Here is a 19951-nt window from a genome sequence, read left to right on the forward strand (position 1 = left end):
TGATCACATACTTTACTTAAATTATGCTAAAATGATGATATTTTGTTTCATCAGTAAAATTTATATAGTCTGATAGATCTATCTTCTTTTAATTTGTCATCAAAGAAAAGAAATAGAATATAAAGTTAGTATTCACTCTGAAGTTAAGTAGATATCTTACTAATATCTTCTCATTCAGAGTATGCATTGTAATTATAATATAAACTCAGAGATATAAGAATTATTAATTCTTCATTTCTTTCTCTTCTTTATCTTCTGTGAATACATTTGTCAGAAGAGAAGTTAACTTTAAGAAGATATTTTCTTAATTTCTTCTCTTCTTTAACTTCTTATAATTACTGATATAGTAATTATCAGCTCTGTAGTTGAAATAGAGATCTTTATTAAATCTTTTTTAATATTTCTTTGCAGTGAGTGAAGAATCAGAATACTTGAAATTCTTCTTTACTTTCTCTACACTGAAGCTGTTATAGTGTTATTTAGATTCTATTATTAATTGCTTAGAAGAGATCTTATTGATCTTTTTCTCAGAGAATTAATTATTCAAATAGATTCAGAAAGTCAGGTTGACAAGCTCAGTGTAATTAATTAATGAACTCTGATATTATGATATTATTATTCACATCTTGTGAGTCAGCTTTATAAGATAAAGCTGTGTTTTTAATTGATTCAAATCATCAGTTAATTTCTCTTAATATTCTTCAAATCTTATATTAAAATCAGAAGAATTCTTATTATCTTGTTAATATAATAAGTTGAACTACTGTGTTACTGTGAAGCTGTGATTATGATGATCTTTAATTTGATTCAGTAGAAAGTTCTTGAATTCTTTTCAAGTCATGATAGTATTGATATACTCAAGCTCTCTTTTCTTGATAGTTTAAGTAGTTGCAGAGATGCCTTTAAGAAGGTTAATAATATATATTACTTATATCTTATAAGTATTATACTGGCTTGAATTAAGGTGGAATTTCTGTTCAAGAGTATGAATAAAGCTGTGAAATTCAGACAAGGTGTTTCTCTTGTATCTCAGAGAATCTCTGACCTTAATCTCTCTATCTCTATGATAGATGTAGATGTGTAGAGGCTGTGATGATGACAGAGTGATTGAAGAGCTCATATCAAAATATGCAGTGAGTTCAGAAATCTCAGATTTCTGCTGAGATAGAGATGTACACACTCTAGAAGATGATGTAGTATTTTTCTCAGAGAGTGAGATCAGATCAGTCTCAGTGTGAGTACATAAGATTATATCAGTCTGTTAGAGCTTGACTGATTCAAACTTATAATCAGATTAAGTGATTTGAATTGTAATATAACAGAACTGAAGTGATAGCTAGTTAGCAGTGTTATATAGAGATAGTTATTTAAGAAGCTGTATAAGTGAGCTTGACTATCTTACTTAAATAGTGAGCTTATAAACTACAGAGTTATTATGAGAATATCACAGATATAATACTTAGTATACTAAGAAGATTGTATAAGATACACAGTAACTCTTGTATATATTTCAGTAGAAGAAAAAATGAATTACTGACTTTTTTAATAAAAAGCTAGCATCTAGCTATTCTATATAGACAATGAGTGAATACTCTTCTCTCATTTTATGAGTGAGAATAGCTGAAGTGATATCTCAGTGATGTCTCACTGTCAAGGAAAAGTAATCTGCTGATCTCATATAGAAGTGAGGTTCTTATATTTATCAATCAGATCTTTCTATGATATATCTGAATAATGTCATAGAGTGATTGAAACCAGTTGAGACAGGATGAAATTATCCGCATGAAAGTGATGAGCCGTGTGAAACCGCAGCAGAGCCTTGACGCGGCCAGAGGTGTGACAATTCTGTATATATTCTGTAAGATTTGCAGATGCTATATAATAAAGAGTTCAACTTGAAGTTCTTTAAATCAATTCAGAATTGATTTAGAATCAATTATTAATTATCTTATAATTAATTAATAACTGATTTCTACACATCTGAGAGTTGATCTCTGTGTTTATAACATAGATCTTTATGAAATAACTGAATATAATGAAGATTGAGATCTTGATTTTAATAATGAAGATATTATCTGAACTAATGAGATAGAAGCTCTATTATTATCATTTAAATTAATAATCTCATTATTATGTGAAACTTGAGTGTGTTTTTATCACTGAGATTCTAATCAATTGTCAGTCAGTTGACAATTAATTATATTATATTCAACATATCTTCTCATCTAATATAATGCTGATAATGAGTCTTCATAGTATCTGTATAATAGAAATGATGAATTCTATGTTTACTGTGAGCTTTGTGTTGAAGCATATTTCATTTATTCAGTTTTCAATCACTAATGAATAAATTGATTAATAAGTGATTGATAATTAATTGATAAATGATTAATAACTACTTCACTCATCTCAGTACTCTCTGAAGAAGACTTTAATCTCTTTCAAAAGTATAGAACTTGTTATGAGTCCTCTGCAGCATTTGTATGATTTTGAACTGAATCATATACTGTATAAGATATCAAACTATAATATTTATTCAATTCAGAAGCAATAACATTATTTTTTTTATAAACAGCTCAATTTTGAATTTTTTCTGACTCATGTTCTATCTATCAATTAGTAATTGATTATCAATTACTTTTGAATTACTTACAAATTAATAAATTGCATAATTTTATATAGTCATTCTGGAATTTGCAATTCAAAAGACTTATCACATGATTTCAAGCTGAGATACCTTGATTCTGAGTTCTCACTATGTTGAAAATGCTGTGGAAAAAATGAATATGATAAAAGATAAGAATATTCTTCAGTTGTCAATTAAATAATCAATGTTCAGAGTTAATAAATATAAGATATTATGCTAGGCCTAAGTGAATTGATTAGCAGAGAGTTGTTAATTGATTATTAGTTGAATATTAATTAATTATCAGTTATCTGTTTTATACATATATTCACAATAATTATCTGTATTCTCAATTCATGCAGATAGTTAAAAGAAACAGATTAATTCTACAGCTTTTGTACTACTGTAAATGTTTATTAAAATAAGTGATAATATCTCTCAGAATTTTTCTGCTCTGTAAAGATTTGATACAAAATAATAACTAATCATGAATTGATTATCAATCAGTTGTGAATCAATTAATAAATACTTTAAAAAGCACTTACTTTTTCCATGCTGAGAAAGATATGTTGCAAAGATCATCTCATTCATTTTTGAAGATTTAATACATTTGTATGACATATCAACTTCAAAAGATGAAAGACTAAGAAGAAAAGCTACTTATTCTTTTAATATACAGATAATTATCAAATCTTTCTCATTCTGATGAACGTTCTGTACATAGTTCTATATATAATCAATTAGTAACTGATTGTGAATTGATTCAAAATTGATTCTATCTTCAAAGCTGAATTTTAATCTAGTTGAAATAGAACTTCATTATAATTTTAACCTGTAGAAAAACTCAATAGTTGTTGTTTTTATAGTATAGCTTGAAATTGATTCATATTAATAAAACTGATGTGAATTTCAGTCAGACTCTGACTATTATACTCATCACAAAATTTCTGTAAAGTAGAACTTTTGAGAAAGAATACTAAAAACAATCAATATTCAATCAATTGAAGAACAATTGAGAATCAATTAGAACTCATATAATATTATATTTGATTCTTATATTTCTTAAATCAAGGTGAGAATTCAGTTCATAATTGTTGCAGGTGATTTGTTGAGAGAAGAAGAAGAATATGTATAATTTTCATAAGAGATAAACAGCATATAAAAACAGTTTACTGAATTCACTGAAATTATAATATAAAAAATAACATTGTAAGATAATTTCTACATTGTTCTCTAATCAGCAGAATGATTAAATTCTAATAATTAATTATCAATTAATTGAGAATCAATTAATAATTAATTGAGAATTGCTTATTATAAAACTTTCTTGTACTTCTTAATTATTTCATAACTTCACATTTCTTCTTTATGAAAAAAAGATTTTCTTACAAGATTTTTTCAAGAAATTTAATATTCATCTGTGTAACTTCTTGTACTGATCAAAAGAAGTAATGAATATAATTTATCTTGAAAGAATTTATATAAGAAATAAATAAAGTATGATATTCAGTGACATTCTGCTAATTGATTAGCAATCAGTTATTAATTAATTAAGAGCTAAATAAATTATACAGAAATCTCATATTAATGAAAGACAGATGCACAGATTTCTGTAAATTATATACAGAAAGTTTCTTCTTGAAATAACACTTAAATCACTTATGTAAAGTTAAGAAATCAATTATTAATTAACTCTTAATCAGTTCTTAATCAATTAATAATCAATTCATATCTAATAGTATTGTGTTTTCTCTGATTATTCTCAATCAACTGAATACTCTTCTATAGTTATTAAATATTTATTCATATTTTCTCTGTAATCTTATTATGAGATGTAAAATATAAATTTTAATCTAAATATTAACAGACTTTGATATCAGTGCATTTGAACTTGTACTTCTTCACTCTAAAATGAAGAAAAGAGCAATATATTTCTTTAAATAAGTGAATAAAACTTTTTTCATACTAAATCTAAATCAATTATTAGTTAATTGTTAATTAATTAAGAATTAATTTAGATTATCTATATCATTCATTATTTATGTTATTTTCTCAATATTTAAAGACTCAGTTGATATCACATATGTATATTCTTATATATAAGTCTTAGAATACTCAGGCAGGTCATGACTGTACTCTACTTTAAAAATACATATTAAATAAACAGTTGTATCAGTTAGAGAGATGAAAACAGACTTAATCTGTGTATTTAAGTAATTAGCAATCAATTGAAAACCAGTTAATAATTAATTCAGTGTAAATTATGTAAATACTTATCTCATTATCAGATTCAAGAATAATCTCAGTATCAGAAGAAGAATTATAATTATTAATAAAATTAATAAAGTCTTCTCTGTATATAAAGATTATAATGAGAGAAAAGAATTATTCTACAATTAATTAAAAATTAATTGTGAAATCAATGATAAATAATTAAGAAAGAAATAGTGACACGGGCTACATTTGCCAGATCAGCTTACATAACAAGGTCAAGTGACGCACTTAGTGAGGTCAAGTAGAAAGCAGAAAACTTGATCTTACTAAGTGTATTACTTAATCTTGTTATATAAGCTGATCTTGTAAATGTAACTCATATCACTATCTGATCTTACTTAATACATCTTTTCTTGTAATTTAAAACTACTCTTTCTTTCTTAATTATTTATTATCAATTCTATAATCAATTCAAAATCAATTTAAAATCAATTTAATACTGAAATTATTCTTGAATTTAATAATAAAGTAAGTATTTATATAATTTACACTGAATTAATTATTAACTGATTTTCAATCAATTATTAATTACTTAAATATACAGATTGAATTTATTTTATTACTATAATTAATTAATAATTAATTCAGAATTAATTTAAAATCAATTTAAAATTAATTTAATACTAAAATTATTCTTGAATTTAATAATAATACTAAATTAATTATCAACTAATTTTTAATTAATTATTAATTACTTAAATATATAGATTAAATCTATTTTTATTACTATAATCAATTCAAAATCAATTTAAAATTAATTTAATACTGAAATTATTCTTGAATTTAATAATAATACTGAATTGATTATCAACTGATTTTCAATCAATTATTAATTACTTAAATATATAGATTAAATCTATTTTTATTACTATAATTAATTCAGAATCAATTCAGAATCAATTTAAAATTAATTTAAAATCAATTATTAACTATTTTTATCTTAATATATTTTAAAATTCTGTAAAATATCTCTTTATATTCTATATGAATTTATCTGTTTATTAAATTAATTATAAATCAGTTATACATGCTTTAATTGATTGATGAGCTGAATGAATGAGTGAATTGAAAGATTGAAAGTCAATTATCAACTGATTATTACTGTATTGTGCAAGGTCAGGGTCATGATTATGTAATGAGGTCAAGTGGCGCACTTAGCGAGGTCAAGTTTTCTGTATACACAAGGTCAAGTTTTCTGCTTCCTGCGCCCCAGGAACCTTCGTGAGTAGTTAGAGGATTACATAAGCCTCAATGAACGTCGCGTCAAACGCGCCTCTCTTAATTGAATTTGTCCCAAGGGTGAAACAGTTTCGATCTACCTCTCTTCCACTTGTCCCTTTCTTTTGGAGGCAAATATTCATCGGCCCTTTGAATAAACAGGCATTTTTTGTTGTTTATATATGTTTGGATCTGCTCATTGCCCCTCCCCTCCCGTCCCCGAAACAGCATATAACGCCTCTGAAACTGGGGGTTTATCCTATCAGGGCCCCCAACTCTTTTCATGCCTCTATATAACTGATTAACTTGAGTTTGGATGAGCCGTGCCCGAGTCGGAATTACAGCTTTTCATGATTATTCTCACTTTTGGGATGTACTGTACCATGCCTATGCCTCGTTAAAGTGCACTACGACAGAGTGACCGCGCCCGCGTGCATAATCTCCAACCCCCAATCCTAGCACGATGTCCTCCTCCCAATCCTCCTCGCAACTCAAACGCAAACAACAATCTATATCTAGCTTCTTTGCCAAGAAACCCGTACCCGTGAATGGTTCTACGAATGCTACTCCGAAGAATGGAGCCGGGAAGAAGCTTGGAGAGGCTCGGGTTCGGCAAACGCCGGACAGCGAGGTAAATGAGGTGGTGAATGGGGGCTATGGGGCTGGAGGGATGGAAAAAGAGGAAGAAGAGGATGATGAGATTATTGTTCCATCTAGGAAACGTATTAGGAGTAACGGGGATGTTTCGACCGTGCACAGGGGGGCACCAGCAGATGCGGATCAGCGACGTGACGTTAAAGAGACAGATACTGGTATGGACATGGGAGTCGTAGATGAGTTCGATTCTGATGGGGTTATGAAGCTGCCGACGGCGAAGAAGGAAAAGAACACTGGATCCGCGCGGACGGAACGATTTCGGTTCAATAGCTCCGCTACACCTACGTCGAGTGATCAGAGGGCCGATGGGAATGGTGGCGATGCATCTGAGGACGACGAGAGGGAAAGAAAGAGAAAACAAGCTCTGCATCAGAAGTTCGTGAAGAGGTTGGGCGGGCCGGATTGTCTTCCGCCTTTAACGAGTGGATTCGGCGCGGGCGATGCGGACGATCTGGAGGGTGCCGAGAGTGATGCTGAGGCTGAGGAGGACGTTGCGCCGGCTCCGCAGAAGGTGAGAGGAGCAGGAAAGAGGACTACGACGGGGAAATTGACGCCGATGGAAAGGCAGATCATTGACATTAAGAAGAACCATATGGATACCGTGCTTGTTGTGGAGGTTGGCTATAAATTTCGCTTTTTTGGTGAGGACGCGCGTATTGCAGCGAAGGAGTTAAGTATTGTGTGCATCCCTGGGAAACTCAGATTTGATGAACGTGAGTTCATGGCCCTATTTTGTTTTGTGACTGGTTTATATGTTCTTCTGCTGCGAAATACCAAATGCTAATATATGGAATTTCACTGTTCTGGTAGACCCATCCGAAGCTCATCTGTCCCGCTTTGCCTCTGCTAGTATTCCCGTGCATAGATTGCATGTTCATGTGAAGCGGTTGGTCGCAGCGGGCTATAAAGTCGGCGTAGTTAGGCAGCTTGAGACTGCTGCATTGAAAGCTGCCGGTGACAATAGAAACGCTCCTTTTGTTCGTAAGCTTACGAACCTATACACGAAGGGAACCTACATCGACGATGTCGAGGGACTTGAGGGACCCAGTGTCAGCTCAGGCAGCGCGTCTACTTCCACAGGCTATTTGCTTTGTATGACCGAAAGCAACGCCAAGGGTTGTGGTAATGACGAGAAGGTCCATGTCGGAATTGTGGCTGTCCAGCCAGCCACTGGAGATGTTATTTATGACGATTTTGAGGATGGGTTTATGAGAAGTGAAATTGAAACGAGGCTGCTCCACATTGCCCCGTGTGAATTTCTGATTGTGGGCGAGATGTCGAAAGCTACGGAGAAGCTTGTGCAACATCTCTCGGGGAGCAAAACAAATGTTTTTGGCGATAAGGTGCGGGTTGAACGGGTTTCGAAGTCGAAAATTGCTGCGGCAGAATCACACAGCCACGTATCTAGTTTCTATGCGGGCCGGATGAAAGCAAAGGGCGCCGTAGGGGATGCTGCAGCAAACAATCTGCTGGAAAAGGTTCTGAAACTGCCGGAGGATGTCACCATATGTCTTTCCTCCATGATCAAGCACATGTCTGAATACGGGCTGGAATATATATTTGACCTCACCAAGTACTTCCAGCCGTTTTCGGCGCGATCCCACATGCTGCTGAACGGCAATACCCTAACCAACTTGGAAATATATCAAAATCAAACAGAGCATACGTCGAAGGGAAGCCTCTTCTGGACCCTCGATCGCACCAAAACACGATTTGGACAACGTCTACTACGGAAGTGGGTTGGAAGGCCTTTGCTTGATAAAAGTGAACTGGAAGAGCGGGTTGCTGCCGTTGAGGAATTGCAAGACCCCAGCAAGACAGTGCAGATTGAGAGGTTGAAAGGCCTCTTGTCAAAGATAAAGGCGGATCTAGAGAAAAGTTTGATACGGATATACTATGGAAGGGTGAGGTCTACCGCGTTCTCTACATTTCTTTTTAGCGAATTTCAAACCTCTGACTGAATATCTATAGTGCACGCGACCCGAGCTCCTGACAGTCTTGCAAACCCTGCAGTTGATTGCAGACGAGTATGTCCATCTCAAGTCTCCAGAGGATTTAGGTTTTTCGTCTCCAACGATCAACAGAGCCATTGCAGCTCTGCCGGCTATACGCAAAGATGTTGTTACATACCTTAACAAGATAAACGCGCAGGCCGCCAAAAAGGATGACAAATATTGCTTTTTCCGAGAGGCAGAGGAGACAGATGAAATTACGGAATCCAATCTTGGGATCGCTGATGTGCAGCATAGGCTCAAGGAACACTGTGCGGTTGCAGCAGAGATCTTAGGAAAGAAAAAAGTGCAGTACACGACTGTGGCAGGGATTGAATACCTCATCGAGGTAGAGAATAGTCCTTATAACCTTAAAAAGGTACCGGCCTCATGGCGGAAGATCAGTGGCACAAAGAAAGTCTCCCGCTTCCACACGCCTGAAGTGGTCCAGTACATGCGCGAACGCGACCAGTACAAGGAGGCCCTGGCTGCCGCCTGCGACAAGGCATTCCATGCGCTACTTGCTGACATCTCAACGAAATACCAATCATTCCGTGATTGTATCGTAGCCCTCGCAACGCTGGACTGTCTGCTCTCACTAGCCAACATCGCCAGCCAGCCTGGTTACGTCAAACCAACTTATACAGATGAAACCCGCATCAGTGTCCAACGCGGCCGCCACCCTATGGTCGAGCAGCTTCTGCTGGACAGTTACGTGCCAAACGATATAGAGCTGCATACCAACAAGACCCGTGCCCTTTTAGTAACGGGTCCCAACATGGGCGGAAAATCCAGCTACGTGCGCCAGGTAGCTTTGATCTGCATCATGGGCCAGATTGGCTCGTACGTGCCCGCTGAGTCCGCGACGCTCGGTATGCTCGACGCCGTCTACACGCGCATGGGCGCCTTCGACAACATGCTCGCGGGCGAGTCGACATTTATGGTCGAACTATCTGAAACGGCCGACATCCTCAAACAAGCCACACCGCGTTCGCTTGTTATCCTCGACGAGCTGGGCCGCGGCACGTCGACGCACGACGGCGTGGCCATCGCCCAGGCCGTGCTCGATTACATGGTGCGAAACCTGCGGAGTCTCACGTTGTTTATCACGCATTATCAGAACCTGAGTAGTCTGGCGCGAGAGTTTCCCAAGGGTGAGCTACGTAATGTGCATATGAAATTCACTGAGTCTGGGATGGATGGGCGGGATATTACCTTCCTGTATGAGGTTGGGGAGGGAGTGGCGCACCGCTCTTACGGCCTGAATGTGGCCCGGTTAGCTCATGTACCAACTTCGGTGCTGGATGTAGCAAGGACAAAGTCTGCGGAGTTGGAGGAGAAGATTCGGAAGAAGAAGTTGCTAGCGTTAGCCAAAGTGGTTAAGGGGGCTATAGATACTGATGGTGCCGCTAGGGAGGTTGATGCTGCGCTTTTAGAGGGAGTATTCGTTGGACTGGAGCAGTTGTAATTGTGAACCCTTTGTATCTCTGTACAGCATCGTATAATAATATTAGGCGGGAAGTAGCTTTGTTGTTCTTCATTCATTCCCTCTCGTTGACTTCAAAACTGAGTATTGCGTATGGATCATACTCCCTACGCACTTCTCCTGGTGGCTGCGATTTGAATTACGAAGTAATTTCGCGGTCTACAACCCTGCTCTGGAAGATATATCCTGGGCTCAGCAAATCAATTGAAGGATCCTTGGGCCCGATTATGAAAGGCAAATTTCAAAAAGAAACCTAAGATATATTAGAGTCAATTCACATTATCTATTTTGCAGAAGCGTGAGTCGCCCCAACCTGACAATGCCATAGAAAAAACGATTACAGCATAAGATGACGATTGGATGCTGGTTGCCGCATTATTCGCTTTCCCGGGGCAGATCCTCCCTTCTTTTTTTATCCCTTCCCAGCGGATTGATTCATCCTTCATTCCGAATAATCGCCGCTATCGTTCCAAAAAAAAGGGAGGGGAGAACAAGCCTCGAGATTGCATATAAATACGGTGACCATCATCCCGCAGAACGCCAAGCCACCACTTCCATTCTCTCCTCTCCTCTCCTTCCTCCTACTATGCACTTCCGCCACACTCCCCATCACAGTTCGTTCGTCACTCGTTAAGGGTGAAGAATAAGTTTCAAAAAGAAAACATCGGTCGGAATCAAGAGGTTTAAAGAGGACAGCGGGTGAAAACGGGAATAACGAAACGGTCGAACCACCACCACACCCTCCCCCATATTACAGCAACGATTTTTATATTTATATTTTTGGATTGAAAAAAAGCTGCTTTTATCTCAGTCTGCGGGCTTCTCTCTCAGACTCGAGTAGGCAGAGGATATCATCGACCTTGACTATTAATTTTTGACAAGAGTGAATGTTAGTTTACCATTACCATCCAATTCTTTGCTTTCGTCGGGGCATGGGGGTTCTTTCGTACCTGGGCCCTTGACGTTTCGGATGATGGATCGGGATGTGTCGTCCATGAACTCGACGCGGACCTGAGTGACACCACCTCGCGAACCTAGAATTCGAGAAATAGCCACGTTGTCAGATAAATTTTCCTTTGGCCTAGTTGGAATTTTTCCTGCTTCATTTGCTCTTTCTCCGCATATTTTCCACCAATCTTCAACTTTCTCCAATTTTGATGTCTCCCATTCACATTCCGGTCCCAATCACAATATCCCAGGAAAAATCAAAAGATCGCTGCCATATATGCGGGAGAGAAATTTTCGGCTGTTTCAAAAACCAAAAGAAAGCCATGATAACATACCGGTGCGGCCGAGAACGCGGGTCACCTTAGCGAACTTGATGGGGACTTTTCCGGTAGCATCCATGATGGGCGGTGAGATATGCGTGCGAGTAACTGCTGCTGCTTGAGGGTAGACGACGGTGGGGAGGTAGTCCAGCGGCAGGGGAGAGAGGGGAGGATGCGAAAAGTGTCTGTTCGTGGTTTGAGATAGGCGGGAAGTGATTTTGGTTGTGTGGGAAGCAGTTTTTGCCGAGGCGAAGGGAATCCCGCCAATACGGAAGGTTTACACGGGATGCTAGGGGCTAGACTAAAGGCGGACTAGTGCCATATAAGCCCTAATTGCTGTTTTTGGAATCGCAGCCAACGCTCAGAGACATCATAGATAATTGGATGTGAAGTAGTTACTCCATGTATAATAATATAATATGAATAGACAGAGTCACACAAGATATGTGAGTAAATGTTTTCTTTCTCACTGTAGAACTAATTTTGTAGATAGTTTTATCTAGTGTTGCAAGCTCACATGATTCTAGTGATAGAGTAGACTGGTAACTTAGCAAATCAATGACTCAATCAATACAGTTACTAGAGGGATTCTACAAGCATCTTTCACAGTAATAGCCTTCCTTATATGGTTTAATGTCATGTAAATTAACATTCAGTGGTGTTTTTAATTAACATCACTATCACACAGATGAATCTGTACATGTGATGTTTTCACATGAATTCATACATAGTATGCGCATGTAATTAGTGCTGTACAGCCTTCCTTATTCAGTTATCAACAAGTTAGCCTCATATCTCATATTGTTGTAAGGCAGATTGATCATCAACTCCACCTATGCATAGGCCTTTCTCTATTCATGTTATCTATCCCCTCTGATTTGCATTCACAATTGCCATACCATACCATCACCATTATTGCCATCAAGCCCTTATATTTTCAAGATTGAAATCAAAATGGGTGTATGGAACGGGCGGCTGATATCAATATGAAAGACCTCACTTTTTATTATTTCAGAGTTCAAAATAACTGTACAAGCGGCGGCAGCGGCAGTGGCGGCAGCAGTGGCAGTGGCAGCTGCAGATTATTATTATATTCATTAGTTACCCGGCATACAAGAGGTTTTCAATTAGATGAATACAATATTTACAAGGCCTATGCCACAGCAGCGCCGAATCGTGGCATCTATGCCTATATAGGAAGGCCGTGCGTACTAAATATTTCATGCGACTTAGCACTGCAGAATCTCTCTACTAAGTGAAAATAGTTACAGTACATCTCTTTCTGACAGGAAAGTTAGAACTCAACATCTGTTCTGAATTGAGCTCATATATACACTCTATTTTATTTTATTCTATATATTGATCAATTTCATCAATTAAGCATTTTTTTCTATTTTCACTGTTGTATTATCTCAGTGAGCTTTCTCTGTTTCACTTTGTTATTGTAGCACAGGCACTAGACTACTTTTGTCAAAGTCATGTGTTTCAAATTATTCAATTCTCATAAATTTTTGAGATTTATGAATAATCTTAGATTGTAGTTAAAGAGAAAAAGAATAGAAATATATATTATTATTATTATTATTATTCTTCAATTATAAATGTATACAGTCAGAGACTATAACATCTATCTGAGAACTTTTAGTTCTCAGAGTTTTTTCTATATCTGTAAAGTTAACTATTATATATTCATCAATTTCAGATATATAAAATCAGAAAATTCCAGCTCAGAATACAAAAACTGTTTATAAATTACAGTGTTTTAACATCTTCTAGTACTTTGAAATCATTTGATAATATCATGACAAAGGAAAAGAGAACACAGTCTTAAAGATAGATATATTAAATAGATAGATAGAAAGAAATTGAAAGAAAAAGATAAAGTAAAAAGAGACTGTAATAAAATAAATTATTAAAAAATAGTATATAGCTGTTTTAACAGACTATATCTGATTAATTTTCTTCTCTTTATATTCAAATATTTCTGAATTTAGTCATTTTCTTATAGCTGCTTGAGTTTCTGATAGAAAGTCTATTAAGTATTTAATTCCTGTCTCAGTAGAGAATAAGAATCTTATATTTAATTAATTTAGATTATACTTCTCTTTCAATCTGACTCTGAGACTATTATATAATACACAGTGTATTATAATATACTCAGAATTCTTATTTACATTGCAGAATGAGTATTCTATTAAGTCAAATCTATTATCAAATCTTTGTATATAAGATTTGAAATAGCTATGTTCTAGTTTCAGCTGTATTATAGATGAGAATATTTTCTTTTTATATTTAATTAAATAAGATTTTCACTTGAGTTTTATTTTAAATCTTGAATAATGTATACTCTTCTTTTATTTCTGTTAGCTTTCATTTCACTTATCTAAATAAGATTCTTTTATTTTTCTCTTTATAAAAGATTAGAATATAATTTTTTAAATAGATCTACTTAATTCTGCACTCTTTTTTACAGCTGAATCAGCCAATTCATTATCATGAATATTCATATAAACAGAAACTCAGTGTAGATGAATTATTAGCTTTGATATTCTTCTCTTTTAAATTTTTAAAACAGAGTTTAAGATCAGTTCAAGATTTATTTAATTATTATAAATCTGACTATTTCTAAGTCTTTTTAAAGCAGCTTAACTATCAGAGAATATTTATATCTCTTTCAAACTATTTTCTCTTTTATAAGATTTTATTTCAATAAGTTTGAAAGCTTTTACTATTATAAATAGTTCAGTATTAAAGACTTCAGATTCACAGTCTAAATTTCAGAAATCTGAGATAAAATTAATATTATCTTTAGAATAAGTAATGTCTGTATCTAATCTATTCAAATTCTCATTTTTTAAGTCATCTGAATAAATCAGAATAGAGTCTTTTATATTAATTATAGAAATTCTCTTTAAATGCTGTTTATATTCTTTCTCTTTAAATAGTTCACTTATTTATAAGTTTATAAGAGACTCAAGCTTTTCTCTTCAGAGAGATAACTTCTCATGATCAACTTTTTCAATATTTAAAGAAGAAAATTAATTTTTAATCAGAGAGTATAGTCTGTACAGTTGAGAAGATATTTTCTTTGAAGAATTATTTTCATTCTAATCAAGAAATCTATTTTAATTCAGTTCATTTTCAGAGTTAATTAATGAAAATGAAGAAGAGACTCTTTCTCTGATTATATAATTTAAGCTTATCTTTATAACTCTCAGAGTATAGTTTATACAGATCTTTTCAAATCTAATAGTAGAAGAAGGAATTGAAGCTTCAATTTTCATTGCTTTAATAGAAGATGATTTAAATACTCTCAGAATTCTTCTCAAGACTTTGTTTTACAGACTTTGAAAGAGTTCAGTGAAATTCTCTTGATTATTTCATTAAACTTGAACTTCATAATCAGCTACTGATGTAATACAGACTATATATAACTGTCTCATAGTCTGGAAGAATAGACCTCTCTCTGTATTTAATAGTCTGATTATATTATTCAATAGTCTTTCTATCTTAACAATTCTTTGTTAAATGTGATATTTAAAATTCAACTTGAAGTTTAATTATACTTCTAATTATTTGACATTTACACTGAGTTTAATCTCTCTATTTAAAAGAGTTAGAGATAGTTCTTTCTCATTGAATTTAGAAAAGAAATGAATTAACTCAGTTTTATTCATATTAAATTAAATTTAATTGATATCTGTTTTAATAAAGATTTTCTTTACAACTTCTTCAATCACTTTTAAATTCTTTTTAATAGTTTTTAAGCTGTAGATTAGATTAATATCATTTATATAACTCAGAAATCACACTATTCTCATATTTCTATTTTTGAATAGATATACAGTGTATATTATAAATAAAATAAGTAAGATTGAAGATTCTTGCAGTACTTCTATTTTTATCTCAGTCTTGTCTTATTTCATTTTATCAAAGAAAAGTTGTATAATTCTTTTAAATATAAAACAGTTAACTCATTTTATTAGAGAAAGTGATAGTTTTAACATCTTTAATATCTGAATTAACTTTGACTTTGAAATATGATTAAATACTTCTTTTATATTAATAAAAACTGCAGTTGAGACCAGATCTTCATACTTTGCTATTTAAATATTATAAATAACTGAGAGAACAGTATTAATTATAGAACACTGTTTTCTATCTCTTATTTATTCACTGAATAAAAGAGAATTACTGATAGAGCTTATAAAAGATAGTTAAGTAGCTATTATCTTTTCTAAAATCTTTTCTAAATAGTTCAATAGAGATATTACTCTATATAACTTAGAAATTGAAGTTTTTCTATTAAATTTTATAAGAATTACTTCAGTGACTTCTCTTCAGCATTCAGAATAATATTCATTTTTCAAGAGATTGAAAAAGAGCTTAAAATATTCATTCTTTAAGTAGAAGTATATATTTTAAATAATTAAGTGATTAATTGAATCAGGTCCTGCAGCAGTTTTAACTGAACTTGAGAAGATAGCTAACTCTAATTTATCTTAAGTAAGATCAGATCATTCTCAGTCATTTTTATTAATATATTTAAGAAGTGATATATTCTCTTTCTCTGAATCTGAATCTGATGAGTTTTGAAAGAGAGTTCTTATAAAAGCTTAATATTTTTTCTTAAAAGAGTTTGCTGTATATAATTTATTCTGAAACTTATATTCTAAGATTGAAAGTTTTACTATACTTCTTGTTTTAATATAGTTAAAAGCTTTAAAAACTTTCTTTTCTTATACTTCTTTAAGAAATTTATTTTAGCAGTCTATTTTAGCTCTTTTAATATCTGAAAAATATTCATTTCTGACTGCTTTGAACTCTTTATCAGAAATTATATCATTCTTTCAATCTCTTCTAACAGTAGTTAATTGTTTTCTTTTAGATATAATATTCTCATTTCATTAAAATTTTGAATACTCAGAAGACTTTCTCTTTGAAATATTATCTTTAATACTTACTAGAATAATAGATGTAATGAGCTTCACTCTATTCTTAAGCATTTCATTTGAGATATCTTGATCAGAATTTCAATATAGCTCACTCTGTCTTTCAGATTTTAACAGTTTTATACTTTCTTCAACTATCTTTCAGTCAGCTTTTTCAAAGTTAAACTGATTAAAAAGAAGAGGATTTTCACTCATTTATTCTTTACTCAGTTTAATATTAAATTGAATAATCTCATGATCTGATTCTGATGTCTCATTTGAATTAATAAATCAGTTTACAAGTCTTCTTTTCATTAGATTTTATGATATAAAGATTAGATCTATAATAGATTTCTGTTTCATATCTTTTTTAAAGAATGTTTATTAATCAGACTTGTTAACTAAATCTATTAAATACTCAAAGATTCATTTAATCAGATTATCAGCTCTTACTGCTCTTTTACATTCTGAATTTTATCAGAGATGATGTGCATTGAAATCTTCTACAATTATAGAGTTTCTTGATAAAGTTATGTTCAGAAACTCTCTATTAATTATTCAGATGTTATTATTTTTCTTCAATGATTTTTCATTATAGATATTTATAAGCTGTATAGTATCAAACTCATTCTCTTTATCTATAATATTATTCATCAGAATATCAGAGTCAGACATGATATTAAATCTTAGATTAAATTAATATCTTAATCTCTTTCTTTCATAGATCACTACTCTTAACTTTATCTCAGACTTTTGAGATATAAAGCAGTAGTAGCTTGAATGAGAAATGACATATTTTTACTCAGTATTAAAATTCAGCTTCTGAAGCAGTATAAAATTAACTTTTTATTCAAATACAATTTGAAGATAAGAATAAATGCAATTTGAGTTTCTATTCACATTATTTTAAATAAATGTGATTTTTGAAGAGTTTTTAAACTTTTTTTATTGTTTTTATTATATATTCATACTAAAAGAGAGTAGAGTAGTATCTAATCACTATCATCAGATAGTAGATTATAACTATTCTGAAAAGTAGAAATCTCAACTGCTTACATTATATCTAGTTTATTATCAGAGTCATTTCTCAATTCTCTAATCTTAACAGAAGTTTGAGAATTCAAATTCTGTTTATATTTAGCTGGAGAATTGAAAATAGAAATATATAATTTTTATCTTAAAAAAAATTAATATTTAATACATATATATTTTATTAAAAATAATTGCTTTTCTAACTTGAAATTATTAAAATATTAAAATATTCTTTATATTTATATGAATTAACTTTAAAATCTGATACTTTAATCAAAATCACAAAAAAAAAAAAAAAAAAAAAAAGTTGAAAAAAACAATTAATATTATTTCAACTCATGAGAATATTAATTATTCTAGACTCTAAAATAATATAGAATGAATAGATAAAGTTAATTTATTATTCTCACTTATAAATAGAATGAAGTAAATTGTTTCTGTGTTACTAATAAATAAAAACTGTTTCTTCTTAGATACTGAATAGTATGATACTGGCATACTGCATGGAATAATTGTAAAAATCATGAGATCTGATCTATTGAGTTAGCTTCAAAGAGTGACTAATCATTGATTCACTGTTAAACAGCAATATCCTGGGCAGTGGCTGAGCTTCTGAGATAACTTCTGCATTATTGATATTTTGCGGGCTCCACGGAGTAGTTATAACTATACTAGCGTACAGTAATCCTTCTCCTCCCTCAAACGAGGGAAAAACCACCCCCTCAGTTTAACACCCGCACTTTTTCCGCATATCTTCCTCCTCCAGCAACATGGATCTTGTCAATCAGTAAGCGCATTGTCTATGTCTGCTTCTTCTATATGGGAGTTTACTAAATAAATGCAAGTCTAGAAGGCCGGTTACGATTCGCGATCCCCAAAAGCAAGTCAATCACTCCCTCCCCAACAACATCATATCTGGGACCCCCTTCAATTACAACGAAATAGACACTTCTAACAATCCACAACAGAGGGTCGTCTCCAGCAAGCCGCCATTGACCTCCTTGTGGGCTCTGACATCCAATTCCGCCGCGAAACCCGCCTTGACATCGCCCTAGTGAAAAACCTCCCAATTGCCCTCATTTTCCTCCCCGCAGCTGATATTCCCACCTTCGTCGGCGAGGGCGGTGTCGATCTGGGCATCACCGGTCGTGACCAAGTAGCTGAACATGACGCCAATCTCCTGCCAGGTAAGGTATCCGGTTTAGAAGAGATGCTCGATCTGGGATTCGGCGGGTGCAAATTGCAAGTCCAGGTCCCCGAGAAGGGATCCATAACGGATCCAAAGGAATTGGTTGGGAAGAATGTCGTCACGAGCTTTACGGGCCTGACGCAGGCGTATTTTACAAAGTTGGAGGGCAAGGAGACGCCGACTACGAAGGTTAAATACGTTGGTGGGAGTGTAGAAGCTGCATGTGCCCTGGGTGTTGCGGATGGGATTGTGGATTTAGTTGGTGTGTTACCATCTTCTTATTTCTTTCTTTTCTTCTCTCCCTCCCCCCCCCCCCCTGATTGCGCTCAGGTTGCACCCTTTCAAACTCCTCGAGGTTAAATACCCTAACTCCTCCTTCCCCTAGAATCGGGTGAAACCATGAAAGCCGCAGGGCTAAGGCCCATCGGCACAGTCGTCGACAGCACCGCCGTCCTCGTCAAATCCCGAAACACAAATCACGAACTTGTTAGTCTCATCGAATCCAGAATACGTGGTGTCATCAGTGAGTATTCCCAACATCTATCCCCCTAACTTCCCTATTTGTACTATCAAATATTTTGGGACGAAATGAATTCTGACTAGATGCCTTCTCTCCCCCTAGCCGCCAAAAAATACGTCCTTTGCCAGTACAACGTCCCGCGCCCCCTCTTACAGGCGGCATGCGAGATCACCCCTGGCAACCGCGCACCAACAATAACCCCCATCGAAGGCGCTGGGTGGGTTGCGGTAAGCTCCATGGTAGAGAAGAAGTCCATCGCCACGGTCATGGATAAGTTGACCGCTGTTGGCGCAACGGATATATTGGTCTTGAGTATTTCTAATTCGAGGACGAGATGAGATGTGGAGATGAAATTTGGGAAATTTATTTCTTCTTTTAAGAACGAACACATAGACGGTTTATTAATCTGAAATTTCTATTTAGTTCCTTAGCAGTACGTACGCACTATATCAGGCCAAAAGGCTCCATATCCTGCTCATTGGGTTTTCTTGGAAAGCTGGGTCATTCATGAGCTTGGAAAAACTGACTTGGATTTACCTAGGCAACACATCGTGGGTGGGAACCTATCTATCTGGGACATATAGAAATAGAGGGAGTCATAGACTAAAATCTAATTGTCCTTGATTGAATTATTTGGAGTGTGCTTGCTGCTAAGATGTTAAACCACATTCTACTGTCCGCACAACACCGGGTGCTCTCTTTAATGATCTGGAACATTACAAAGCTGTGGAGCAGAGCAGAGCAAAATAAACCAAAGCA

The 19951-nt window shown here is 34.1% G+C and overlaps 3 protein-coding genes across 3 annotated transcripts; 2 read left to right on the forward strand and 1 right to left on the reverse strand.

The window, feature by feature from the left end:
* The first annotated feature begins 6167 nt into the window (after window positions 1-6167).
* Window positions 6168-11960, forward strand: BDBG_09053 (DNA mismatch repair protein MSH3). The gene is made up of 3 exons (XM_031723845.1): window positions 6168-7488; window positions 7586-8679; window positions 8747-11960. Exons 1-3 carry the CDS (start codon window positions 6582-6584, stop codon window positions 10232-10234), a joined length of 3489 nt encoding a protein of 1162 aa, XP_031581188.1. The 5' UTR covers window positions 6168-6581; the 3' UTR covers window positions 10235-11960.
* BDBG_09054 (40S ribosomal protein S28) lies at window positions 11055-11599 on the reverse strand (the record flags this gene model as incomplete). Its single annotated transcript, XM_002620518.2, has 3 exons — window positions 11055-11116; window positions 11203-11286; window positions 11536-11599. The coding sequence occupies 3 exons, from the start codon at window positions 11597-11599 to the stop codon at window positions 11055-11057; spliced, it is 210 nt and encodes a 69-aa protein (XP_002620564.1).
* A 6262-nt stretch (window positions 11961-18222) lies between the features above and the next one.
* On the forward strand, window positions 18223-19530 carry BDBG_09055 (ATP phosphoribosyltransferase; the record flags this gene model as incomplete). Its single annotated transcript, XM_031723846.1, has 5 exons — window positions 18223-18270; window positions 18334-18367; window positions 18454-18934; window positions 19058-19195; window positions 19295-19530. The coding sequence occupies exons 1-5, from the start codon at window positions 18254-18256 to the stop codon at window positions 19528-19530; spliced, it is 906 nt and encodes a 301-aa protein (XP_031581189.1). The 5' UTR covers window positions 18223-18253.
* Window positions 19531-19951: the final 421 nt, after the last annotated feature.

This window comes from Blastomyces gilchristii, assembly GCF_000003855.2.
Source record: "Blastomyces gilchristii SLH14081 genomic scaffold supercont1.34, whole genome shotgun sequence".
Taxonomy (NCBI): Eukaryota; Fungi; Ascomycota; class Eurotiomycetes; order Onygenales; family Ajellomycetaceae; genus Blastomyces; species Blastomyces gilchristii.

What these genes read in the sequence shown, in the direction of transcription:
- BDBG_09053 (XM_031723845.1), top strand. Translation starts at nt 6,582, where the DNA reads ATGTCCTCCTCCCAATCCTCCTCGCAACTCAAACGCAAACAACAATCT. An exon ending in GAAACTCAGATTTGATGAAC is followed by an intron (nt 7,489 to 7,585) that starts GTGAGTTCATGG and finishes CTGTTCTGGTAG; the next exon opens with ACCCATCCGAAGCTCATCTG. An exon ending in TACGGATATACTATGGAAGG is followed by an intron (nt 8,680 to 8,746) that starts GTGAGGTCTACC and finishes GAATATCTATAG; the next exon opens with TGCACGCGACCCGAGCTCCT.